Below are 27,913 nucleotides of genomic sequence, written 5' to 3'. Positions count from 1 at the left end.
TGCTATTGCTGCCACATCCTTCCTGTAGTGGGGCGACTATAACTTTACACAAGACTGTAAATGTAGGCTAACGTTTCGTACAACTGCAACATGGCTTCCCAACTCTTACACACAATGCCTCAGTCCATGAAGGCGAACATACTAATGGCCATTTCACAACCCTATCCACCTGTTTTCCCACTTTCAAGGAGCTTTGGACATGCTCCCCATGGTATCTCTGCATAACAATGCTCTGAAAATCTTCATCATTTACTCTTTATGTCCTAACAGAATTTGACCTCCAAAGTGTATTACTTTGCACTTGTCTGGATTAAATATCATCTGCCTCTGCTCCACCCATCTTTCCATCTGATCTGTGTCCCACTGTGTCTTTAAACAATCTTTTTGTTTAATTCTATGAGAGCAAAATATGATAAACAATGGTGATATCTCAACAGGTTTTACCTAGCTATGATCATTTTTTTTTTAATTGAGTTTCTTTCATCTTTAGGTATTTCCAACAACAGTAACTTTTCCTTATATTATGCTATTGTGCCTCTAATTGTTAATACATTTCTATTAAATTCTCAATTGTAATGCTGTTATTTCGAATAGATCTGAACAAGGAACACAAGAACACCAATTAAAGTTGGAGGACATATTAATTATGTGACAACCAGCATCATTGAAGTTTAGTCACAAAATGTTGGAGTAACAGGCAGCATCTCTGGAGATATCTGGAGATGGAGTGATATCTGGCGATGGAGTGATATCTGGAGATGGAGCATTTTGTGTCTATCTTCGATTTAAACCAGCACCTGCAGTTCCTTCCTATACATCATTGAACTTTATATTGGATCCCTGTTTGTTTAGATTGTCGGTAACAATTCTGTCATTTTTGCCAGTTCAAATTCAGATAGAAGCTTTTCAAATAAGGGAATAAAATTGAAAGGTTGTTGTATGCATGGAATGCTGGAGGTTGTTTTGGTGTTATTTAGTGTTTCGAGGTGAGGGGCACTTTTTTAAGTGATCCTTTGGTCATAGTAGTCATTTCTATCCAGAATATTATGAGCTCTATATTGGAGGATCTGGAAATGGAGAAGTGAGTTGAGTTTTTAAACTGGTCAAGGTACTAGAAACTAAAATCTACATTCCCAATTGTCTAAAATGCTGCTAGAATTCTGCTTGCAGTTTCTGTTGCTCACTTTTGTATCATTACCGATTGCTGAAACTCTACTCCCACTGCACCTGAGTTTACATGATGATCTCAGCACAGTTTTCTAAGGATAACACCATTGTTTGATTTCAGTCCAGTCCATCCAGAAAAAAAAACATTAAGCAATATCTCTTTTTGTCCTTTGTCTAAATTTCTAAAAATAATTTCAAACGTTTTACAGCTATTTGCCTTAAATTTAATAACCTTCACTGGCCATCCAGACAAATAAATTTTAAATATTAGGCTTGGTCATCCTTTACTAAACTAGTACACTGCAATAGTTTCAACAAAAGTTCAAATAAATTTGTATGACATAACTCTCTTTCCTTAAATCTATGTTGGTCTATCGTAATCATCAATTGCTTCCACTGTAGGTATTGATGCATTTCTGTACTATGGCACTATTCTCATTAAGCTGATGTTTCTAATAATTCAGTTTGACATTTTTTTCTTCCTTGAAGAAAAGCTTGTAATCATCCAACTGCTTCACCCTTGGGCTCTTAAAATGGCTTGTTCCAAATGACTTGACACAGTTTCCATATCCAAAGATTTTTGAAAGATTTCCCCCAGCTTTCTAAAGTGCACACCCTCATCAGGGCATAGTTCTGATTCCAGTTTTGTGTTAAATGTCATTTCCTTATCTGCAGTCCTTTATCTATTGCTCTACTTCCTCGTCTTGCAGCTTTTCATTTCCATTGTCTGACCTTTCAGCTAAAAACTAAGGCAAATACTTAATTGGCATCGCCACCATCATTCCATGTTCTAATTAGCTACAGAGTATTCAAATATCTTTCACTAACATTTAAAAAAATATATTTTTATTATTTTATTTTATAATTGTTTGCTCCTCAAGATGTATATAAACATAAGAATTGCATTTCAAAATTAATGGTTGAAGAAGTGTTAATACTAAATTTTGTACAACATTAAAATCTATAACATAACATGCAACGCCTATTTTATCCAGTAGCCGCAGCAGAAAAAACATTTCCTTTAGTCTTGTTTCTTGCACAACCAGTTAATAAATTTAAATTGTATTCATTTACAAGAAAATGAAAAACATTATTTTAAACAAAGCAGAGAATAGTAGGAAGGAGACATATTTTTTAGTATCCCTGGCATGCAGGCATCATTGGCAAAGGCAACATTTAATACACGTTAATGCACATCCCCAATCACCATTGGGAAGATTTTGCAACGTTGCCCACTTCTTCAACTACTGCAGTCTGCGTGATTTATCTGCCAGATGAACAATAAGCTTGAATAGGTGCCCAGCAGCCCTATTCCATAGATGCCATTAATGGCCAAGATGAGAGAGGGGATGTCTGCACAGAAGCTAATAAAGGATTTGAAGTGAAAACAAATAGTGTCACAAATATTTACTGGTAGAAGTAACACATTTCAGGAAGTTAGCTATTCAGCTCGTTGACAGGGGGATCTTTGAAACACAAATTAACTTTTATATCATAAAAGCATGTATTCATACAAAATAAATTGATTTGTTGGTTTACCAGTGACTCCATACCTGTGAAGTTCTTATTAATTTGTCTTTCTGAGGATGAGAGAAACACAGATATGGCCACATGAAGAATGAATGTCCTGTTCACTCATGAAGGATTTCATTGTATGATTGGATATTAGTGAGATACGCTAATCCAATGATCATAGCAGTCTACTCTTATAAAATACAGACATAAAATATGTGAAAAATATCTTAGACTCCTAATTGTTTTATTCTGTTGAAATATTTGTGGATTATTCCAGTTAAATACGTACATTCAAGATGGCCAAATCAACCTCACATGTTTCATGAAAGTATGTGAAAGTAGAGGCATAATGATTATAAAATCTATTAAGATAGAGACCAACTCCAGTGCCTCCAGTAACAACTATATTTAGCCACCGTGAGAGAGTACAGCTGCACTGCTGTCAACACTCTAAAGGATGAGAGTAACTCCCACATGTGAAAAGTCATGAGAAAAGATGAAACAGAGTGCACCAGAACAGGCCAGAAACATTGTCGTTAAAATAATCATTAGAGAATGAGGTAATAAGATTTTTATACTTTCTCCATCCACACTGTCAAATACATACTCAATGACTCAAAATCTTCTCTCAAACAAGCCATAAGCATTAATGTAGACTTTTGTTAAGAGTCAGTTAACGTCCATTTATTAGCAATTCTGAGGTTCCCACCTGCTTTAAAAGGGCATCAATAATACCGGTGCCCAAGAAGAGCAAGGTGACGTGCCTCAATGACTATCGACCAGTGGCACTAAAGTTGGTGGTGATGAAGTGCTTTAAGAGGTTGATCATGGCGCAAATCAACTCCTACCTCGACCCACTGCAGTTCGCTTACCGCCACAACAGATCAACGGTGGATGCGATCTCGCTGGCTCTCCACTCCGCTCTGGACCACTTGGACAACAAAAACTCATATGTCAGGCTGTTATTCATTGACTGCAGCTCGGCATTTAACATAATCATCCCCTCCAAGCTGGTTACAAAACTCTCAGAACTGGGTCTCTGCGCATCTCTCTGCAATTGGATCCTCGACTTCCTCATTCACAGACCACAGTCTGTTCGTATTGGTGGAAATGTGTCAACGTCGATAATAATCAGCATGGGAGCACCTCAAGGCTGTGTGTTCAGCCCCCTGCTGTACTCACTCTATACTCATGACTGTGTAGCCGGTCATAGTGCGAACTCCATCATCAAGTTCGCTGACAACACCACTGTTGTGGGACGTATCACTGATGGGGATGAGTCAGAGTATTGAAGTGAGATCGACCGACTGACCAAATCGTGCCAGCACAATAACATGGCTCTCAACACCAGCAAAACTAAGGAACTGATTGTGGACTTTGGAAGGGGTAGGATGGGGACCCATAGTCCCGTTTATATCAATGGGTCGATGGTGGAGAGGGTCAAGAGCTTCAAATTCCTGGGGGTGCATATCTCTGAAGATCTCTCCTGGTCCGAGAACACTGATGCAATTAAAAAAGAAAGCTCATCAGCGCCTCTCCTTCCTGAGAAGATTACAGAGAGTCGGTATGTCAAGGAGGACACTCTCGAACTTCTACATGTGCACAGTAGGGAACATGTTGACCGGTTGCATCGTGGCTTGGTTTGGCAACTTGAGCGCCCAGGAGCGGAAAAGACTGCAAAAAGTTGTCAACACTGCCCAGTCCATCATCGACTCTGATCTCCCTACCATCAAGGGGGTCCATCGCAGTCGCTGCCTCAAAAAGGCTGCCAGCATCATCAAGGAACCACACCATCCTGGCCACTCACTCATCTCCCCACTGCTTTCAGGTAGAAGGACAGGAGCCTGAAATCTGCAACATCCAGGTTCAGGAATAGTTGCTTCCCCACAACCATCACGCTATTAAACTCAACTCAAACAAAACTCTGATTATTAATAGCCCATTGCACTTTATCTGTTTATTTATGTGTGTATATATATATTCTATGGTATATGGTCACACTGATCTGTTCTGTTCTGTTCTGTATTTATTTATGCCTACTATATTCTGTTGTGTTGAAGCAAAGCAAGAATTTCATTGTCCTATCTGGGGCACATGACAATAAACTCTCTTGAATCTTGAATCTTGAATTTCAAATGTTTACTGAATCACAACAAAGAAGACTTCACAGCAGTGCATGCATCCTTGCTGTTTCTTAGTGAAATAGCATGCAGAGTATGGAACATAATGTGTGGGATAGACGGTGAACTCTTGCAGATGCGTCTGGTTTATTTAGGTTTCCACTCAGAATGCACACATGCGCACAATGGTGTACACATAATACACATACATACTTTCATCCTCTATGACATTATAGTGCACACTTCTTTCTCTGATATTGTTCTCAGGTGCACATAGGCAACTCATCAATTGTATGCGCCAGTCATGACCTTTTGATTGTATTTTTTAGCTGTTCCTATGATTATAGAAGCTATCCTTCTGATCTTCATTCTCCTTCAAATAACCAAGGCAAGAACGATTGTTTTAGAATGAAAAGCTAGTGATTGCTGCAGTCACAATCCTATATTGTTGGGGAATGAGAGTTAACAGAATGGAGCTTCTGGCAGCTCACAAAGTCTGTGGCATTGTGTGCAAAGGCACAGATGACCATGTGAGCCCTGTCAAAAGATACCCTGGATGTGAAAAACTGCACCATCATCTCGTTCTGCTGTCATGATGAAAACATGTTTGTTTTTCTAGGTGGACAATGCATCTGAGCCGTCCCCGATGTGGTGTTGAATTGACCGATGTTGCATGTGATGGAGCAGATTATGCCTGAGGTATACAAAATGTTATCTTAACTCCACATTTTCTTTGTGCAGGTGATAACAATTCACACTCCAACCGACAACATGCTGAATCTGCTCAAACAATTTCCCGATACACATTCCCGAGTCAACATATTGTCAGCGGTGTGAATAATAGTAGATTCAAATAATCATCTCATGTTGCAGGTGAACTAGTTTAGTATTCTCTGTTTCATTCTCCTCTTCCACTGGAAGCAAAGAATGCTCAAAATAACTCCAACATCTTGAATTACAGCAATTGAAACCTTCTTATTTGGGTACTATTTTAGCGGTGAAGAGACAACGATTAGTTTCTTTGAACAATGTTTATTACGAACTCGTTCTCTGACACTACAAGTCGAACACACGCGACTGGCCACAACAGTGGTAGTCGAACAACTGACGTGGGAAAAGCGAAACCATGCAAAAATCCCGACCCCTACCGGGTCACCGGCTTCCGACCGCCGGGTTCGATATTGGCGAGCACCAGCAGGTGCTGCTGCACTATTTAAGTTTATCAAACAAAAGTGAAGCAGAACAAACTCTCCATCATAGAATTAATTCCCCAAAAGTGTTAAATTTTACAATCTAAGCATATGGATACACTGACAAGAAGATGGAACAACAAAAAAAGTAGAAACATTCTGTTGTGTTGGTGATTAGCAAGCAAATCCTGTACTCCACAAGTAGGCATTCAGATACTTGATTCCTCACAAAACATGCTTTAGGCAAGACTGGATCAGCGCCAATATATTGACAAGTGATACACAATTAAAAGCAAACTCAGCCCTGCCCAGTCACCCCAACTTGCCCTCACTAATTACAAACTCCTGGACATGGTTACAACGCCATCTTCATCACCAAACCATCGTTCGTAACTTAACTGTTGCAGATCAGCTGCTGCTTAGGAACAAGGACTACATAGTCTCTGCACACTACTATGAAGAACCACCAAATAAGTACTTAGTGATCACACCACCACCAGCACTCAATTTGTCTGCTATCTCAGCGTTAATCTTGATCTTGAAAAGAACATGGAACATGGATGGTTGAGTGGAAATTTGATTACGTTTGAATATACAATCATGGCTGGTTCAGATAACGTCGGTAAAGGGAAGCCATTCCTGTGAGTAATGCCCCTGTCCCACTTAGGAAACCTGAACGGAAACCTCTGGAGACTTTGCGCCCCACCCAAGATTTCTGTGCGGTCCCCGGAGGTTCCCGGAGGTTTTTGTCAGTCTCCCTAATGGTCAAAAATGGTTTCCGCTTCTTCTATGTTCCAGCGACTATTTCAAAAAATCAAAACCGGCTGCGACTAAAAATAGGTTGCCGTTTTAAAAATCGGTAATTTTTTATTCGAAGCCGGTTGCGATGCTAGTTGAAGGTGGTTGCTGGAGGTTGCTATGAGAATGCAGGGTGACTTGGACAGGTTGGGTGAGTGGGCAGATGCATGACAGATACAGTTTAATGTGGATAAATGTGAGGTTATCCACTTTGGTAGCAAAAACAGGAAGGCAGATTATTATCTAAATGGTGCCAAGTTGTGAAAAGGGGAAGTACAACAGGATCTGCGGGTCCTTGTTCATTAGTCAATAAAAGTAAGCATGCAGGTACAGCAGGCAGTGAAGAAAGCGAATGGCATGTTGGCCTTCATAACAAGAGGAGTTGAGTATAGGAGCAAAAAGGTCCTTCTGCAGTTGTACAGGGCCCTAGTGCACCTGGAGTATTGTGTGCAGTTTTGGTCTCCAAATTTGAGGAAGGAATTTAGAAGGATGAGAGGAGATCTTATTGAAACATAAGATTATTAAGGGTTTGGACACGCAAGAGGCAGGAAACATTTTCCCGATGTTGGGGGAGTCCAGAACCATGGGCCACAGTTTAAGAATAAGGGGTAAGCCATTTAGAACGGAAATGAAGAAACACTTTTCCACGCAGAGAGTTGTGAGTCTGTGGCCTTCACCGGCCTCAGAGGGCGGTGGAGGCCAGTTTTCTGGATACTTTCAAGAGAGAGCTAGATAGGGCTCTTGAAGATAACGGAGTCAGGGGATATGGGGAGAACGCAGGAACGGGGTACTGATTGTGGATGATCAGCCATGATCACATTGAATGGCGGTGCTGGCTCGAAGGCCTGAATAGCTTACTCCTGCACCTATTGTCTATTGATCTAAGATAGTCATTTGGTCTCATGTACTCAAATTATTGCTTACAAATCTTTACTTGTGGGTGTTTTCTAGTTTCCAGAAAAAACATAGTTGAGAGCAGAAAAAGAGTTGGTATCAACAGTGCAGGAATCATAATTTCCTAAATATCTTGGACCAAATAGAGTTCTGTTTCCATCCATTTTCCAATTTCCCAATACAGAATGGTGTGATCACAATAAGCGAGTTCGGTATTCTGAAAAACGCAAGGAATCATGGGATTTGTCACAGTTCATTCGAGAAAAGGTGCCAGGTAGCGGGAGAGCGGGGTGTAACACAGAGAGAGAAGGGACAGATGCAAGTGAGAGACAGGGGGAGAGACTGGACCGGCGGAGAGACGGTGAGGGGTGGTGGAGAGAGAAGGGGGGTGAAAGATGTGCGTGTTTGTGTTTTGCTCACAGATGTGTTTAGTTTAACATTCCGGAGTGCCGGGATTTGCACGTTGGTTGCAGAGGTGGGGGGATGGGGGGGGGGGGGGGATGGGGGGGGGGGGGGGGGATGAGGGGGGAAGTGTCCTAGCACTGGGTGTTCTATTGCCTATTGACCTGTTGAATTCCTCCAGCACTTTATTTTTTGCTCAAGATTCCAGCATCTGCAGTTTCTTGTATCTCCACGTTAAAAGTTACAATCACTTAGATCAACTGAACGGGACAGAAAGTATTCCACTTTCCAGCAGGGTGACAACATCTCTTCAAAACTGTGTTTGATGCAACAGTAAAAGAAGAATCACAAACCCATTAGCATCAACATAAAATGGAATTTGCTTTTAATGTTACAGAAACAGAAACCTCTGATCAGAGCTGTTGAATTTAGATAGCTTCAGTAAATGATTAGATTCAGCTTTTGAGAGGATACTGTTGAATGTATTTATGAACTGCTATTGTAGCAGTTGTTTCAATTTTGACAAGGAGATGAAATGACTTGTTGCAATACTATAGCAGAGTGTGACTTGATGATCTTTTAGCATCTTGGTGGTGCAGCAGGTTAGCAGATTTAATGAACACTGCAAACGTACAGACCTGAATCCACAGGTTAATGGAATTAAATTAGGCTCTGGAAACAGTTGGTGTGAAGTGTGCAAATGCTGTGTAGTTGGTCTCAATTCAATTCAGGGTGTGCATAAGTAAAATTCTGATACGGTAAATGCAGACGTTGGAGAGATGCAGTAGGCATGGCTCACCGCACATTTACAGACATACATCTTTTTAGGGTTGTGAACCTTTATTGGCCTGGAGAAGTAGCAGCTTTACTCCATCTCTGAACTGACAGCAGAGTGCTGAATTGTGATGTTGGGAGCAAAGGAGAAATTCATTCCCTAGCATTCCTCACATACCTTCCATCTAGCGCATCAATATTTTTAATACACTTCAATCACTTTGGTTACGTTCATTTTCATGAGTCTTTTATATTAACTGCTGCTGTCATCCAGACATATTTTGAACAGATATTTTCTACACACACACACACACACACACACACGCACGCACGCACACGCACGCACGCACACGCACGCACGCACACACACACACACACACCGCTTATTGCCCGCATTGTTCAAAAGATGGTGGTTTCTAGTAATGGAGTTGCTCACATGGAGTAAAGAAGATCGAAAGGATGTTTGATGGAGTTGTGGAAGATCAGGATAAATTTAGAGAGGGCTGGCAGAGAGAGGCTGCTCCTAGTATTGGATGGTTCATGGAACTTTTTCCAAGTGACAGAAAAAAGCCAAGGGGCAACGGGCTGTGAGAGAGGAATTGATATCCAAATAGTGGATTTGACAAACTCACTGTACATAGAAATATTGGAAACAGATCCTTTTGGGGATTTCATAAGGGAATTAGATTGACATATGAGGAAAATTAATTTGCAGAGCACTCTGAAGGGGAATGAAGCTGACCAGATTGTTCAGAAAACTGTATTGACTATGGACTTAAAGGTCCCATTTTGCGCTGTAATGATTCTGTGATTCTATGATACTACTGCCTCTGTCTATTCATCGTAATTCTTAGTGCCTTCCTAGCATTGATATACGGCACAACATAGATATCCAGCTTAATTCAATACTGGTCATCTTCTACATGACCTCTGACTATGTCCATGGTTCCCAATCCAGAGCTTCACCACACCACTTCACAGTTGGGGGAATATTGGCATAAAGAAGTTACAAGAGGCACATTGCCAACTCACCCTGCCTCTATCCGACAACCATTTTAGCCCAAAGAAGGACCCCGAACCAAAATATCACCAATCCATGTTCTCCAGAGATGCTGCCTGACCCACCAAGTTATTCCAGCACTCTGTGTCTTTTTTTGTAAACCAACATCTGCAGTTCCTTATGTCAACCATTTTAGCCCATCAGCTTTACACTTTTCATCTCAACACCCTTTGAAATTCAGGTAAACATACTAAAATATATGGGAGGTGATTGGATGTCTACAACTGGTATCATCCACTAATCCATCTTTTAGCAGGCACCACTTACCCTGGTGCCTGGATTTGACCAGTAAGGTCAATGAGCCAATCAGCACTTTCGGGGTCTCTGAGTTAACATAGTCTAGTGGTAATTTAGACCAATCCATTATTGTTGCCTGACCAAACTCAAAAGGCAGGCCCTACAAACTACACCTGGTCACCAAGTATGTTTATTGCAGGGCTTAGGATGAATGCAAGTAAATAATCTTATTCACATAAATTATTATTTTTTACCCAAACAGGAGAGTTGAGCATCCTATTCGCATTCTCTACCATTGCAACTCTAGATGAGCTGCTGAACAAACCAACTGGACATTCCCTCCATAACCTGGTGGATAACATGAATATAAACAAGAGTTCGGTATTCCGACTGCGAATGCCCCGGTCATAGGTCACTGGAGATAAACATTCTCGGCAGCTGAACTGCTGCGTGTATACAGACCTATCTTTCACCCGTAGTCAAGATCAAACTGGGTCTCCGGCGCTGCAAGCGATGTTGAATTGCTACTGGAGTTAGTAACACAAGTTCTCCTTTTTCCACCGGTCCATGCAGAAATTTCAGCAGTGACAATCTAATGAATCACGGTCCGGTTCCCCTCAGCCTGGGTGTATCGGTTCCATTCTCATTCAGGCTGCCCTCCCGGGTTATACAGGGTTATTATACAGGGGCGAACCACGCAACTCTCTCTTGCATAACCCCAGGAGGCAGACTTGTGAGCGGAGTCTCACTACTGTCCCCGTCCCTTCCCGAGTGTCCCATCCCTGTCTAGGTGCGGCCGGAGATGTCCAGGGTGACCCTGGACTGATGGGACACCGGCCTGGAGCAGTGGCGGCCCCAGGCTTACAGCCAGCGCGGAGAAGAAGCACTAATTCCAGCTCAACTCCGCTCCAACTCCCGAAGATGGGCCAGGGACTGTCAGCTGCACCTCTCGCCTTATCCAGTGGCTGTCGGTTAACCTCCTCGATGCCGGCGAAAGCCGAGCACCAGTCATCAACGGAGATACACGCAAAATGCTGCAGTAACTTAGCGGGTCAGGCAACATCTCTGGAGAAGGGTCTCGACCCGTAACGCCACCTATTCCTTTTTTCTCCAAAGATGCTGAGTTACTCCAGCACGTTGTGTCTGCCTTCGGTGTAAACCAGCATCTGCAGTTTCTTTGAACAGAGTGACGCCTGTCCGCAGGTAAAGGCGAGGCGATGGGAAGAGGGATGGGGAGAGAGGAACTCGCTATTGTGGCTTCACTGCAGGTCCCGGACATCCCGTCTCCGCAAGTCCCTGTCGCTAGGGCAATCCATCCACCCCACCCCGGACTGGAGGGCGGGACTGGGGGACATTGCCCGCCTCTGCAACCAACGTGAAACTCTGGCACTCCCTGTGGAATGTTAAACTAAACACATCTGTGAGCAAAACACAAACACGCACATCTTTCACCCCCCTTCTCTCTCTCTCCCCATCCCTCACCATCTCTCTGCCAGTCCAGTCTCTCCCCCTGTCTCCCACTCACATCTGCCCTCTCTCTCTCTCGCTGTTACACCCCGCACTCCCGTTAACTGGCACCCCCTTTTGCTTTTTTTGTCTCGAATGAACTTTGACAAATCCCATGATTCCTTGCCTTTTTCGGAATACCAAACTCGCTTATTGTGAGCTCAGCATTCTGTATTGGGAAATTGGAAAGGATGGAAACAGAACTCCATGGAAACAACCCTATTTGGTCCAAGATATTTAGGAAATTATGATTCCTGCACTGTTGATACCAACTCTTTTTCTGCTCTCAACTATGTTTTTTCTGGAAACTAGAAAACACCCACAAGTAAAGATTTGTAAGCAATAATGAGAGTACATGAGACAGGTCAGGTCGGGGGGAGTTCCCCCCGACATGGATACCAAGTAATCCCGTGCTACCTGCTCCATGGTCGGATAGTCGGCGACTAAACCGTCTCCCCCACCTGGTTTGACAGTGGACCCTCAGCAGGACCAAAAACAAGACGTGTCAAAGGGCGGATGAGCTTCTAGCGAGCCAATGGCCATCCACACTTCAGTAGAAGTTGCGATCACTGTCGTACATAGCATTGTAAGGAATGATAAAGCACACACACCAAAATCCTATACTTCCAGCGGCGGAAGTCCGCAGGAACTGGAGGACAGAGATGTGTGGTGCGTCCGTCACCGTTCCCGTCAGAAACCAGCACCACTGCGTCGCTAATGTTTTCAATGATGATGAATGACATGAGACCAAATTACTATCTTAGATCAGCATAATTAAATCTTGAAAATTAAATCTGTTCGATTTAAAATTAAACTTCTGGAACATTCAAAAAGCAGCTCCCACAACAAAGTTATATAATCAGTAAGAATTAATAATTTCTGCAACCATTCAAAATGAACTGAAGGCAAGTTGGATTTTTAAAAGTAAATGGCAGAAAGACTAGTCAAATAGAATGGATTTGCAAAGGCTTTTTAAATAAGTGGAGAAGTGAAAAAGTTTGCTGAAGGAGTTGCAAAAATAAAGCTGAGAAGGATAAAGGCTGTGCCCAAATATAGAGCAGAGAAGTAGACGAGATGTCTCCTTTAACTCAGTGTTCACTTCTGAGAAACATTTTTGAATATATTTTCAGGAATATACGTGCAAATGGATTACGAAAACAGTCAAAAGACAAGAGGAACCAACAAGGACTTAACATTTGTAGAAAGTGCAGAAGCTCTTAAGCTCTTTAAATTCAATTGAATTTTGTGACTTAGAAGCATATTGTGGTAATGATTGTGTGGGCTGGAGTATAACATGCTGTGAGTTGTGGAGGACTTGATGAGTCCAGTATGGAGGTCTTTGGAGAAACCGTGTACTGTAATCGTGAATGTGTAGGGCTTTCAATGACAGTGTGAATATGAAAAGGTTCTGTCAAGGAGTTATATTAGAAATAGCTTTAATACAGAAAAACTGGACTGGTCAGCGCTTACAAAGGAAGACATCCTAGCCTATTATGCCCATACAGATAAATCCTTAAGCAATATTCATCTACCTAAAGATGCAATAATATGTAGCAATGTTAATTGTAAAGATATGAAGCATAGGAGAGATATCTGCTCCATGTATAATGATATAGTAAGCACCTTATATGTAGGCAGTAAGCCCTACTGCAAGCATAAAAATAAGACACATAACATCAGACCTGGCTGGAATAAGTATGTAGCTGAGTATCATACTGAAGCCCGTGAAGCTACCAAATCATGGGCTATGGCAGGTAGACCCAGACTGGGGCCTGTGTTTGAGCACAAGAAGCTCACTAATGCAAGGTATAAGTATGCTGTTCGCTTCATCTGTAAAAATGAGCAAGCTATGAGGGCTGATTCCATGGCTAAGAAGCTGCTAAGTAACAATGCTACAGATTTTTGGAAGGAAGTAAGAGCTCTTAGCAGTTCCAAAACATATCTACCATGTACTGTAGTTGGAATCTCCGGAACAGCTAATATCGCGGAGTTATGGCGACAACATTATAGCAATTTATTCAACTGTGTCCAAGGTGACTTGTATAGGGTGGAAAATATTGAGAGTAATGACTCGATGGTGATTATGTCACATGAGGTGTAGCATGCTATGAACAAGCTGTCCAACAACAAAGCAAGTGGCTTGGATCATATCTCTGCTGAACATCTTAAGTATGCGAGTATGAGGATAGCTCCTCTCCTAGCTATTTGTTTTACTGGCTTTATGATTCATGGCTTGTTACCAGACTCAATGTTGTCTGTCCTGTTAGTGCCGGTCATTAAGGACAAAGCTGGTAAAGTAGGCAGCCTAAATAATTACAGGCCCATAGCTTTAGCCAGCATATTGTCAAAAGTCTTAGAAAGAGTTCTGCTGGATAGAATAAATGAGTTTGTTAACTCCACAGATAACCAGTTTGGCTTTAAAGCTAAACCTGGCACTGACTTATGCATATATGCCCTAAAGGAGATTGTAAACAAATATAGAGGCAAAAACTCTTCAATCCTTATGTGCTTTATTGATGCTTCCAAAGCCTTTGACCGTGTTAATCACAGAAAGCTGTTTGGTAAAATGAGTCAAAGAGGGGTGCCTGAATACATTGTTAGAATTCTGGCCTACTGGTATGCCCACCAGACTATGCAAATAAAATGGGGCAATTGGGTCTCAGCCCCATTTGGGGTTAGCAATGGTGTTAGACAAGGAAGAATTTTGTCCCCAGTCCTTTTTAATCTATATATTGATGATCTGTCTAAACAATTGAAAGCCTGTAACACTGGGTGCGTGATTGGTAATATTTTAGTGAACCATATTATGTATGCAGATGATCTTGTGGTCTTTAGTCCATCTAGCGCTGGTCTCCAGCAGCTCCTTACTATATGTTCCGTGTATGGTGTGGAACATGACATTAAATATAATGCTAGTAAGAGTGCTGTTATGGTCTGTAGAACCAAAGAGGATAAATGCCTAAAATATCCTGTTTTAAAATTGTCTGACAACAATCTTAGTGTCTGTAATAAGATAAAATATCTAGGGCATATTATTACAGAACAAATGACAGATGATGAGGATATTTATAGGCAACAACGCATGCTGTATGTACAGGCAAATATCCTCTTGCGTAAATTTGGTGCGTGTGCAGATGTGGTGAAGATGTCGCTATTTAGAGCATACTGCACACCCCTCTACACTGCGCAACTGTGGTCGAACTATTTAAAGACAAGTATGCAGAGACTAAAGGTGGCATATAACGATGCCATGAGAACATTGCTAAGGCAACCTAGATGGTGTAGTGCCAGTAATATGTTTGTGGCTGCAGGAGTCAGTACTTTAGAAGCTATCCTAAGACACCACATGTATAAATTCATTTGCAGGATAAATGACTCTAAAAATGTGCTTATTGTGGCCTTGACAAACATAAGAGTTAGCACTACACGCTACGAATCCCAGTTGTGGAGACACTGGTATCGTTGTCTCGTTGTAGGACATTGATCATCTTTTAATCTGGATTTTTAACTTAAGTATTGTGGGTTTTTGTTAAATATAAATTATGATGTTTTTATGTGATGTACCATGATTTTATATATATTTATGATATTTGATATACAATGCATTTTTAATGTAATGTTGCCCCTTGTCTGGACCTTGAGTCCGTAATAAAGTTTATCATTATTATTATTATTATTATTATATGAGAAAATGGGAAGATAAAAATGAACGCCTGGAGAAATTAGATATAGCCAAGATAAATAGAGAGAGGAGTGTCAAATTATATTAAATGGGTAAAACAGGCAGACATAGGGCACAGGACACCACAACTATCGTTGGTAGCACATTTGATAAATATTACAATCAATTTGTCTGGCTTTCTCATCTTCCCTTCTTGTGGACGAGGCCCCTACCTATCAAGGTAGCCGAGTCCAAAACTCAAAGTGACAAAATTGCTCGAAACCTAGAATTTTTAAATATATATTCCTTTTAACTAAATATTGTCTTCAGGAAGAGGAAGCTTAAACAGTAATGTTATTGACTTTAATATTCACCGGAATGAAAGCTGACTACAATTCTATTTTGTTGAAAATTGGTATCTGAAAGAAGTCTATTCATAGAGATATTTTAAATTATCCCTGACATCCCAAGCTTGCAGTGAAGTCTTGATGGTTGACAACATTTCATTTTCTTACATCAGATATACAGTATCAGCCAAAAACAAGGACAATTGTGACCAAGTGTGAATCCATTGCTTGAGGGTTTCAACTGAACCTCCCCGAATGCCTTTCCTCTTGCATACACCACTTAAACTGAAGCCAAGCATACATTACACTGCCAAATCTGAACAGAGGCATATTATTTATAAAGTCCTTAATAAGTATCACCATGATCCTCAGAGCTCTATTTATTGTGTAATGCTAGACACTGACTGTGACTTTCTCACTCTAAGCTATGTTAATATGTAAATTTAGAAACCAAAGTTGTGCATCTGTCAGAGAGGCATAATTTTCAGGTTTTGTATATTTATTGCAAGACACAGAAAACACGTCAGTATTGCTATATGTATTCTAAGCATGAAATTTGCTTCAGTCACACAATCTATTGTTTAACAGCTGAAATGTATAAAGATGGGACAGAAATGAGAATAACAATTTACATAACAAGCAGTTCCAGTGGTATAATTCTGTGTGATCTCATCTGTCAGCAGATGCGGATATTATGTGATCTCATGAGGCAATACGCAGAATAGAACATCGAAGCTTTGAAAAGCCGATGAAGGACACACCGCATTTTGTAACAGAGGCCAATTTACATCATGTGCAATTTTAAGACAATTGGTAACTTGTTCCCTCACCGCTAAACAGTTTGGTTGTGAAAACCCAGAGCACAGGTTTGGATCTTGCTATGGCACATACATAGTCTTCATTATGTCAAATCTGTACCCATCCACCCATCTCCCTGTGACCACTCCACCCCATCCCTTTTCATTTTCATAACTGGAAAGTAAAATAAAACACAAGAAATAATACAGGTATGAATCTGAAGAATGGTCCAGACCCAAAGCGTTACCAATTCATGGTCTTCAGAGATACTGCCTGACCTGCTGAGTTACTCCTGCACTCTGTATCTCTTATTGTAAACCAGCATCTGCAGTTCCTTGTTTCTCCAGAGATTACAGGCATTTTTATTTAGTTTAACAACATTGTGATAATACAAATTTCATTACATCATTGGTATGAATTAAGGAGCAAGGTCACATGGTTAGGATACAGGTGTGGTTTATTTAACTACATTAGTTTATTTGGCAGTCATCAACTTGCTTAGGGTTTTATTCTTGATTTAGTATTCAACATCCTCTGGAAGGCCAGGGGTCAGAATATTACAATTGTTTAGTCAGAAATATTCATTGTGATGTTCAAATAAAGTGATATTCAAATATCACAATACCCCAAAGATATATCATGAAGCTTTAATACTTTGAGCAAAGACTGCACAGTAATTGTTGAATCATTGTTGAAATATATGCAATATTTGAAACACACCTGCTAACTGTTCTTAATACTAGATAACATTCTTACCAGTTAAAAAAGGAACACGTTTGCACAGTGTGTCAGATTCTACACCATCTAGATTAATTATGCTGTTTCTGATGCATAAGCAATGATTGGGTTATTATGCATCTGGCAGCATTCAGAAAGTTGTTTCATTGATTTGTACAAAGGTGAGTAGGTGTATTTCCATTGTTCAATTGAACACTCATAGCCAACTCACACAGGCAATCGCCGCCTCCCTCGTATCCATTTTAAGATACTTTGCAAAAATACTTTGTTGAAGGCATCAGTATATTAATTCCACATCAGAGCTGTGGAATTAATCTACATATTTTGTGAAGCACCATGCAGAGCAATACAAGTAGGCTCTCGTTTATATTCAGTATGAATCAAAAACAGAAAATGCTGGAAAAACTCGGCAAGTAGTCATATCAAATCTACTCCGCCATTCAATCATGACTGATATATCTCTCCCTCCCAACCCTATTCTCCTGTCTTGTCCCGATAACTTCTGACACCCATACCAATCAAGAATCTATCCATCTCTGCCATGAAAATATCCACTGATAATTTCTGGTCAGATCTGAAGAAGGCTCCTCACCCAAAATGTAATGCATCCATGACTTCCAGAGATGCTGCCTGACCAGCTGAGTTACTCCAGCACTTTCTGTCTTTTTTTGTAAACCAGGAATGTTAACTGGAGGTACACAAAATTGCTGGAGGAACTCAGCGGGTGCAGCAGCATCTATGGAGCGAAGGAAATAGGCGACGTTTCGGGCCGAAACCCTTCTTCAGACCCCTGTAGTCTGTAATAAGATAAAATATCTAGGGCATATTATTACAGAACAAATGACAGATGATGAGGGAAAGCTGCAGTGCCCAGCATGCTACATTCTTCTCCTGTCTGTCACAAGGATTCAAACTCACAGTGGTCTGTCGCAAGGATTCAAACTCACAGTGGTCAGTTGTTGCAAACAGGTACATGAATATTGCATAGTGGAAGGCATACTGCCGTTTGCAAGGGAAAGAAAAAAGTATAAAGTGGAATCTCAGTGTTAAGGTGGCTCCAGGATGACAAGGAGAGCTGGAGGCCATTTCATTCGCAATTGCAGACTCTCAAATTGAACTGTTACCCTAATTAGGAGGTCTACAGTAATCCCAAACATTACTGGTGGTTAAATAGTTCAGTAAAAGAACCTGGAGATGGGCATTCAAGATTAGAGTTCTTTCCTTTTAGCTGGAAATGCATGTTAATTCAAGGAAATAAACATGCTTGTGGGAAGAACACAAAATATTGACTTGAACAAAATGTCCATGTTTCAATTTGGGTCTAAATAAAAACCAAAAGTATACATTTCTAGATATAGGTTGCTAAAATATTATAAGGGCCATGATTTTTAAACAGACAGTCAGAACACTTTCTCAAGTAATGATTCTTTATTATTAGAACAAGTTTAGTTTTTAATTATTTCAGGAGCAAAATCTTGTCATGCCATATGTGGTTAAAAAGCCTTCCAAATTATTATACCTGATATAGCATATATTTTTCTAGCGATGTCTAAATTGGCAAATAACCAAACTCTCTTCAAATTTCTCACATTATAGAGCGGTAACCCATAATTTTCAGAAAAGTTTTTGGAAAAATGTATTGGTTCATTTATATCCACACATCTTAAATATTTGTAGTGTCGCAGTTGCAGTTGTAAATCAGCAAGACTTCCCACTTCTGATATACCTCATGATCAGGCTAACAGTGGTCTCATTGTATCTATCCTTGTAAAGCAGTATGGGATAGATGACTGGGCTGCAATGCTTACATTTTGGACTCTAGATTCAAGGTTTGCCTAACATTTTTCACAAGTAAAATTTAAAAAGGATTTTTTTTTTACCCTTTAATACACATATGTTCAATATACATACGTTCGCAGCTTTATAAAAGGAATCCTAGGAGTTTGTGGGAAATGTTGCCGTGACGCAGCGTTCCCCTGGCACAGAGGTCTTTTCTGATATCTATTGGGAATGTTAGCAACATTTCTTTCAACATAAGGAAATGTCGCCAGAAATAAAAAGGCTATTGGCATTGTGAAGTTACTACCAACCTGCCATGCAAAATTTAAGCAGAGCGAACAATGATTATGCACCGAATGAAAGAATAGATATTGCAGTGGATGTCCATCGGAAAGCAATTTCTTTAATTGTCACAACAATTTGTGTAGAGTTCCTTTAACATGGTAATTTGTTGCAATTACTTCATAAAGACCCAAGGAAAATTTGTTGAGCAGAACACAAAATGATCGTCAAGCAGCATCTTTGGAGGAAATGGACATGCGACATTTCGGGTCAGAACCCTTCTTAATTGTTGGGTTGAGGACAAGGTTGACGTGCAGAGTAAATGATAACAATAAGTTCAGTTGAAAAGTAATTATGAAGGAAGGTCCTAAAGGATAAGTGGGCAGTGCAAGGGTGGAAAGATTTAAGTAGTTTGCACATTCTCCCTGTGACCATGTGAGTTTCCTCCAGGTGTTCATGTTTCACAAGAACATGAGAAAATAGGAGTAGTTTTAGGCTACCTGCCCTCTCAAGCATATCCCATATTCAATATGAACATGCTGATCAATGTAGACCTCATCTCCTCCTTCATGCCCATTCCCCATAACCTTCAATTCCTCAATCTTGCAAACATTTATCTATCTCCACCTTAAATGTATCTAATAATCTTCGTGGCAGTAATCCCCCCACAGCCCCCACATTAATGATCTGGCCTCCACCACTATCAAGGGTGGAGAATTTTAGGGATTCACTCTGCAACTCAGGTTTAAATTATTGGCCCCTTATTTTGCAGCTATGTCCCTTGTTTGTGACTCCCCCACTAATGAGAACATCTCAACATCCACCCTGTCAAGCCACCTTAGGATATACTTGAATAAGTTTGCCACTCATTCTAAACTCCAATGAGTACAAATGCAAACTGTCTAACCTCTCTTGATAAGGCAAACTGGTGAATCTCTGGTGAATATCTCTTTGGACTGTCTCCAATGGTACTACAATTTTCTTTGAGGTTTGGGACCAACATTCCAGGTGTGGCCTCACCACCACCCTGTAACAAAGCCACCCTAATCTAAAACCCCAACCTATTTGCAACAAAGATCAGCATGCATAGGGTGAATGCACAGAGTATTTTTTACCAGAGATGGGGAATGAAGAGAGGGGGGGGGAATGTCATAGGAGATGAGGGGGAACTTAGTCACACAGAGAGTCGTGGGCATATGGAAGAAGCTGCCTGAGGAAGTAATTGGGACAAATACATTAACAACATTTAAAATACATTTGGACAGGTACATGGTTAGAATTTTTTTAGAGGGATACGAGCCAAATGCATGTAAATGCGACTAACTTAGATGGGGCAGCTTGGTCGGCAGGGATGAGTTTGCATGCTGTATAACTCCATGACTGTTGTCAACATTTTTAACTTTATGTTGGACTTTCCTGCTAGCATTTTGTGATTCATGCAATAGTACACACAGATCCCTCTGAACTTCACTAATTTGCAATCTCTCTCCATTTGGACAATACTTCGACTTTTGATTAATCCTACTGGAGTGGACATCACACTTTCACACTCCCACTCCATTTGACATTCAATCTATCTACATCCTACTGCAAAATCACAATATCCTCATCGCACCATGCCCTTCCACCTAATTCTGTATCATCGACAAACTTAGAAACCTTACATTGTGTTTTATAAATCTCATAGATGTTCTGGTAGTTAATTGAATAATATAAATTACCCCGAGTGTAGGTGGGGAGTAGGGGAATCAGGGTGGAGTTGATGGGATTGTAAGGCAAAGGAAAGTACAAAGAAATAGTAGGACATTGGGATTGATGGGATTTCTTTGAGAGCTGGCAGACTCAATCAGGTGAACTCATATAATTGTGTGCCTTCCGTATAAACTGGAGCGGGTTGGCTTGGGAAAATTCACCCAGACAGTACAACTTCACTGCTAGAAGCTTCATTGTCCTTTGTGTTAAGTTATTATTCCCAAATATTCTGGGTTGCAATCACGATGGGAAAATTAGTTTCGCGTCTTCAATCTATGCACCTTGTGAAATTCTATGGTTGCAATGTAATTAAAATGAGATAAGTCACACGAACCTACAAACCCGATAAAGTTGATGACAAAAAACATCTCTAATCCCCGAAGAGTTCCCATCTTTAGCTCTTTTTGGGAATTTAATCTCTAATTTAAACTGATCTAGATACAACTTCACATCGCGATAAATTCCCAGGTTCCCAACTCATCAACTGAAGCCACTTGACAGACGAGGACTAAATGTGCCTACCCCACGGCATAGTCCATTTGAGAGACGAGGGCTAACGTGCCAAACCCACTAGGAACATTATCGGTGAGAAAACTGGCGACCAAAATCGGGGGGAACCAAGAGAGTTCGGCGAAGTGCAAATAAAAACATTTGGCTGAAATTATCGGCAAGTCTTCTGAGAATTGTTTATAACGTATTAAAAATGGACAATTACAATCACAGTTAATACAGCGAGAAAATAAGACCTTATTCTTAAAGCATCTTCTCACACAGCCAAGCGATATATAAGACCGTGAGATGGGGAGGGGGGTTACTGCCACGTAGTCAGGTTAGAACTGTACTGAGAGGGAAGCTACGTAGAGTGCACGGTGAATGAGATGCTTTGATGAATACAAGGTGCACTTTCTCCTTATATTCGCATCGCCCCTGATCCCCTATCACACCCAAGCAGGCAGCGGGAGCTCGTTGGTTGAAACTTGCAGGATGGCGGGGGCTTGCAAATTACGGTGATGATGACTCTTTCGCATCTGTGATAAATTCAACAGTTGCAGGGTACACAGTGCGAAAGGGTGAACACAGTGTGTGTGCCGAGGTGTACTCACCGTGCGCTCACGGAACCCAGCTGCAGAGGTACTCATCATTTCTTGCTTTTCGTCTTTTCCCCCCTTCGTGATCGGTCAACAAACCCCCAGGAGTGAATTCCCTTAAATCCCTCTGACCTCGGAGGCGCTGGGTGGAGAACCGGCCGCTGAACAAGTGTATTTGTGATTGATGTCATGGTCATTCTCGAGAGGGAAGGGGAGGGGGTTACACGGGAACTAGCATCATCTTGGATGGAGGTTTTAATAAATTGTGGAAGTAAAATAATTCTAGACAAATTTAGAATTCTACCATTGAATGTGGGATACAGTTCCAATGGCAGCTGGGGAAGCTAAACTAAATAAATCAAATAAATATTTATTTTAATAAACGGATAACATCAGTATTTGATATCTACTGAGCATCCCGACAGGTTCACTGTTGTTCTTCAGGGGGGGAAATCTGCCATCCCTACCTGGTCTGGTCTACAGGTGACTTGCAACTCGCTGATGTTGACTCCTACTGCTTCCTCAGTTCAAGAATATTTTGGATGGACAATTATTGCCAATATCAGCCTGTGAACAGTAACAAAATACATACAATAGTTAATTGAAGGGTGTTGACACAGAAAAGGTCAAAATGATGCTTTAAGCGATACATTGATTTGACTTATTCCCTGCCTGTGTGGCGTGGGTGCTATTAGAGTATTCTTTAAAAAGGAAAGTCTTGAAATATTTCACTTATCTTCAGATTTCAGCTGTGACTAAGTTAATCTCGCTTTGAACCAGAAACGACAGGGTTCAAGAAACAAACACAATAATTTAAGCTGATGCTCAAATGTTGTCTTTGTGTAACCTTGGGTGGATATAAAAGTTCGCCAGGTTCTCCTTTGAAGGGAATTATTCCTGGTGTCCTATCGTTATAAACAAATCCCTCAAATAAATGTTCCAGAAGCATCAACATATTTTTGATATTCAACATGTCTCGAGCCGAATCGTCACCTATCCATGTTCTCCATTGACTTCAACTAGTGGAGATTTTTCCCTTTCATTTCCATTGACTAAAATTTTACTTCACGCATTGATGAATTGATTATGGTGAAATTATGATTTCATGTCTCTCAGCTCATTTCTGCATTGAATTATTTTGTGGAATTTTGGGCTGCTGTAATGAGATCTGGCACCATGTTGCATCAGAACCAAAACAGAGCTTTGGTGAGCAGGTCACCTATGAGTTAGAGGTGTGTGATAGCACAATCATTTTTGTATTCTATTGCTGTGCTGATGATTAAGCGTGGACTGAATTACCCAAGGCAGATTGATAATGGACCAAAACCAGCTCTGGAAATTTCCACATAGTCAGTTAGTAAACACAACAGAACAGGTTGTTTTGTCAAGCACATAATCTATTTATTACACTCAGCTGTTTTTTGAATTTACATGAAGTAAATTAATTGAAGATTGGCTTCTATGTCAAAGGATCATTAAGAGACCAAAAAGGACTGGTAAGTGGCAGGTAAATATTTGTGTCATACAAACGTCAGCAAAGTGGAGTCTATTAAATCTGCCACTGAATTAATAAGGTAATTGGATCAGCCATATAAATATTGTAACTGCGAGAAAAGGACAGAAGCTAGCTATCCTGGGCAGAACACACCAAGATAGACAGGAAGCTTAACACCGTTGATGAAAGAGCAGTCTAATTCACTATCTTTCTGTGAAACCCGGTTGAGTCCTCAAAACCTATGCAGTCCAACGGGCTGGAGTTTTTGTGGACATTTTCAACCTCTCATTACTGAGGGATGAGGTTCCCACCTGCTTTAAGAGGGCATCAATAATACCGGTGCCCAAGAAGAGTAAGGTGACGTGCCTCACCAATCGACCGGTGGCACTAACGTCCGTGGTGATGAAGTGCTTTGAGAGGTTGGTTATGGCACATATCAACTGCTACCTAAACAAGAACCTCGACCCACTACAGTTTGCCTGCCGCCACAACAGGTCAATGGAGGAAGCAATCTCACTGGCTCTCCACTCTGCACTGGACCACTTGGACAATAAAAACACATACGTCAGGCTGTTGTTTATAGACTACAGCTCCGTATTCAATACCAACATCCCCTCCAAGCTGGTTACCAAGCTCACAGAACTGGGTCCCTGCGCATCTCTCTGGAACTGGATCCTCGACATCCTTGTCAACGGACCACCATCCGTTCAAATTGGTAGAAATACTTCTTCCTCAATAACAATCAGCACTGCAGCACCTCAAGGATGTGTGCTCAGCCCCCTGCTCTACTCACTCTATACTCACGACTGTAAAGCCGGACACAGTGCGATCTGCATCTTCAAGTTCGCGGACGACACCACCGTTGTTGGACAAATTACAGTGGTGATGAGTCAGAGTATTGAAGTGAGATCAATCGATTGAATACATGGTGCCAGCACAACCTGGCTCTCAATATCAGCAAGACCAATGATCTGATTGTGGACTTTGGAAGAAGAAGGATGAGGTCCCACAATTCTGTTTATATCAATGGAACAATGGTGGTGTCAAAAACTTCAAATTCCTAGGCGTGTATATTTCCAAAGATCTTTCCTGGACCCAGCAAACAGATGCAATTATAAAGAAAGCATATCAATGCCTCTACTTCCTGAGAAGATTTGGTACGTCAGAGAGGATTCTCTTGAACTTCTACAGGTGTACAGTAGAGAGCATATTGACTGGTTGCATCAGGGCCTTGGTTGGCAACTTGAATGCCCAGGAGCGAAGAAGACTGCAAAGTGTGGTGAACACTGCCCAGTCCATCACCGGGCTCTGACCTCCCCACCATCGAAGGAACCGGAATCGCTGCCTCAAAAAGGCAGCCTGCATAATCAGAGACCCACACCACCCTGGACACACACTCATTTCACCCCTGCCATCGGGAAGAAGGTACAGGAGCCTGAAAACTGTAACACCCAGATTCAGGAATAGCTTATTCCCTGCTGGCATTCGACCAATAAACACTGCAACCTCAAATAAGCTCTGAACTACATAGACTATTATTGTTCTTATTGCACTATTACTATGTATCTACGATCTATATATTTGTGAGTATGTGTATATATACACACACATACTGAACTTTTTTTTCTCTCTCATTTATTATATTGTTTACAGTGTACAATGTTTACATATTCTGTTGTGCTGCTGCAAGAATTTCATTATTCTATCTCGGACATATGACAATAAAACACACATGACTCTTGAAACACCTCAATAGACAATAGACAATAGACAGTAGGTGCAGGAGTAGGCCATTCGGCCCCTCGAGCCAGCACCGCCATTCAATGTGATCATGGCTGATCATCCCCAATCAGTACCCCGTTCCCGCCTTCTCCCCATATCCCTGACTCCGCTATTTTTAAGAGCCCTATCTAGCTCTCTCTTGAAAGCATCCAGAGAACCTGCCTCCACCACCCTCTGAGGCAGAAAATTAATCAAAGGATTATTCTCTCTACCAATGATATATCAGCAAAATGCACTGAAGTCATTCATTCTTTTCTGACAGAACCTGCCTAACATTTGATTTCTATCATCAGGAAGGAGAAGGTCAACAGTTGCATGAGATCACCACCACCCTCAAGTTTTCCTCCAATTTGCACACCACCCTGGTGATCCTAATTCCAAGAACTCCCAGCAAACAGCTCTCTGAGAGTACCTTCATCATAAGAACGGCAGAGATCCAAGAACATGAGTCACTGCTACCTTTACAGACCCAATTAGCGATTGCTGATTTATGCTGGCCTTGCCAGAAATGTCCAGATTCCAAAAGAAATGAATACAGAGAAAGCTCTCTGCAGCAAACTTTCATAATGTTTGAATCAGTGCTTGAATCAATGCCAATTGTTCTTTGTTTTGTTCTTACTTTATCATGGCGATTTGATAAAACTTCACACATTTCAGAGGCCACTTAACAATCAAACACACGTTTGTGTAAATGCACTGACACATAAGGAAGAACAATTACGGTCCCCTTTTTTCTTTCCTTGAAGAACACTGGTGAACCGGGTATTTTTTTTAAATAATCATCTAGATATAATATAATCATCATTACTACCATTACACTGGTAGTAATGCATTGACATTCATATGGTTAAAATCAAATTTCTCCATGATAAGCAAAAATATAATGCTGGAGATATTCAGCAGGCCAGGCAGCATCCATAGATAAAGAGCCAAAGCTCATGTGCAAGTCAATATCATTTTTGTCCTAAATTTTCATTTTCTTATTTCAGCACCATCTATTAATTCACTTTTCAATGCCACCAAATTGTGAACATTTCAATTAATCCACAGATCGTTAATACATGCCTGTAGATTACTAATCCAATAACATAATCACTGGGTGACCGTTCCAAACAGGATTTGTAAAGATGAAAAAATAAAGATTTAATGGATTTAAACATCTAAAGTAAATTGGCAAAAGCTTTCCATTTGTTTCTGGACTTTGCACATAAATTGGGTCTATGTGTATGTGTATTCAATTTATATTTGTGCATTATCACACTAAGTGACATACAGATCTTTTGCTTCACTAATTGAAAGCAGTGCCAAATACTTACTTTCCTCCAGTTTCTTCCCTCATGCCTGGAAAGCTGTGGCAGAGAAAGCACATCAATGCCTCTACTTCCTTGGAAGAGTAAGAAAGTTTGACATGTATCCAACGGCTCTTCCCAACTTCGACCAATGCACCGTACAAAGCATCCTATCAGGTTTGGCAACAGCTCTGTCCAAGACCATAAGAAATTGCAGAAAGTTGTGAATGTAGCCCAGTCCAGCCTCCCTCCCACTGACTCCATCTATACTTTACGCTGCCTCAGGAAAGAAGCCAACATAATGAAGGACCCTGGTTATTCAGTCTTCTCCTCTTTCCCATTGGGCAGAAGAGATATAAGCTTGAAAGCACGTACCACCAAATTCAAGAACAGCTCTCTCCCTGCTGTTATCGGGCAACTGAATGGTCCTTTCATAAACTAAGGGTTAGTCACAATGTCCCAACTTACCTCATTGCAGCCCTTGTATTTTCTCTGTTACTGTAACACAATAACACTATATCCTGGTATTTTTCTCTGTGCACTACCAATTGTATTATTGTAATGACTTGATTGCACTTATGTAATTTAGTATAATTTAATTGGAGAGCACATAAAGTTTTTCACTCTATCTTGGTACGTGTCAATAATAAACCATTACCAGTACCAATACCAAGGAAAGTGCTGCAGCCAGCTGGAATGTCATTTCAGAGAAGGCCTTTGCAACATTGGTAATGTGCTCAACAGACTATCCAAACTGTGGAGCATTACAATACAACTTACTCATGCCTTCATCCAATACAGTTTTCACCAACCTGTTAAGAATAGCAGGGAATTTGGCTGAATTGCCAACCACTGCAGCTGATTAGTTAGCACTTTCATGCCTACATGACTATGATTCATGAATTAATGGAGTGCAGTATCTTTACCCATTATGCCAACACCAGGAGAGTATAAAACACAAAGATGCTGTCATGTCTCTTTGTACACAGTTTCGGATGAAGTTAAATACCAATGACTTGTTTTGTAACTTTACTTGTTATTTATAGCTATCAGTGATGTGTAAGAACAAGGTCTGCATTTAGCATCAATTTGTTGGGGATTTATTTGAAATCATTAATTTGAAAATTAAATCTATATGAAATGTGAAGCAAAATGTTAAATGTTTCAGCCATATTACTCTGACCTAAATATATCCCACAATTGCTATTTAGAGATAAATTCATATAACCTTTCGTTAAA

The 27,913-nt window shown here is 40.7% G+C and overlaps 1 protein-coding gene across 1 annotated transcript in view; it reads right to left on the bottom strand.

The window, feature by feature from the left end:
• The window catches only part of ninj2 (ninjurin 2), a 142,597-nt gene extending 120,029 nt beyond the window's left edge, over nt 1–22,568 (bottom strand). The window contains exon 1 of the mRNA XM_033037541.1: nt 22,124–22,568. Coding sequence (XP_032893432.1) covers nt 22,124–22,162 — 39 coding nt within the window. The 5' untranslated portion in view covers nt 22,163–22,568. The remainder of the gene's footprint in view (nt 1–22,123) is intronic.
• Nucleotides 22,569–27,913: the final 5,345 nt, after the last annotated feature.

This window comes from Amblyraja radiata, chromosome 19 (genome assembly GCF_010909765.2).
Source record: "Amblyraja radiata isolate CabotCenter1 chromosome 19, sAmbRad1.1.pri, whole genome shotgun sequence".
Taxonomy (NCBI): Eukaryota; Metazoa; Chordata; class Chondrichthyes; order Rajiformes; family Rajidae; genus Amblyraja; species Amblyraja radiata.
The sequence above is the reverse complement of the archived record's forward strand: the minus strand, read 5'-3'. Positions and strand labels throughout refer to the sequence as shown.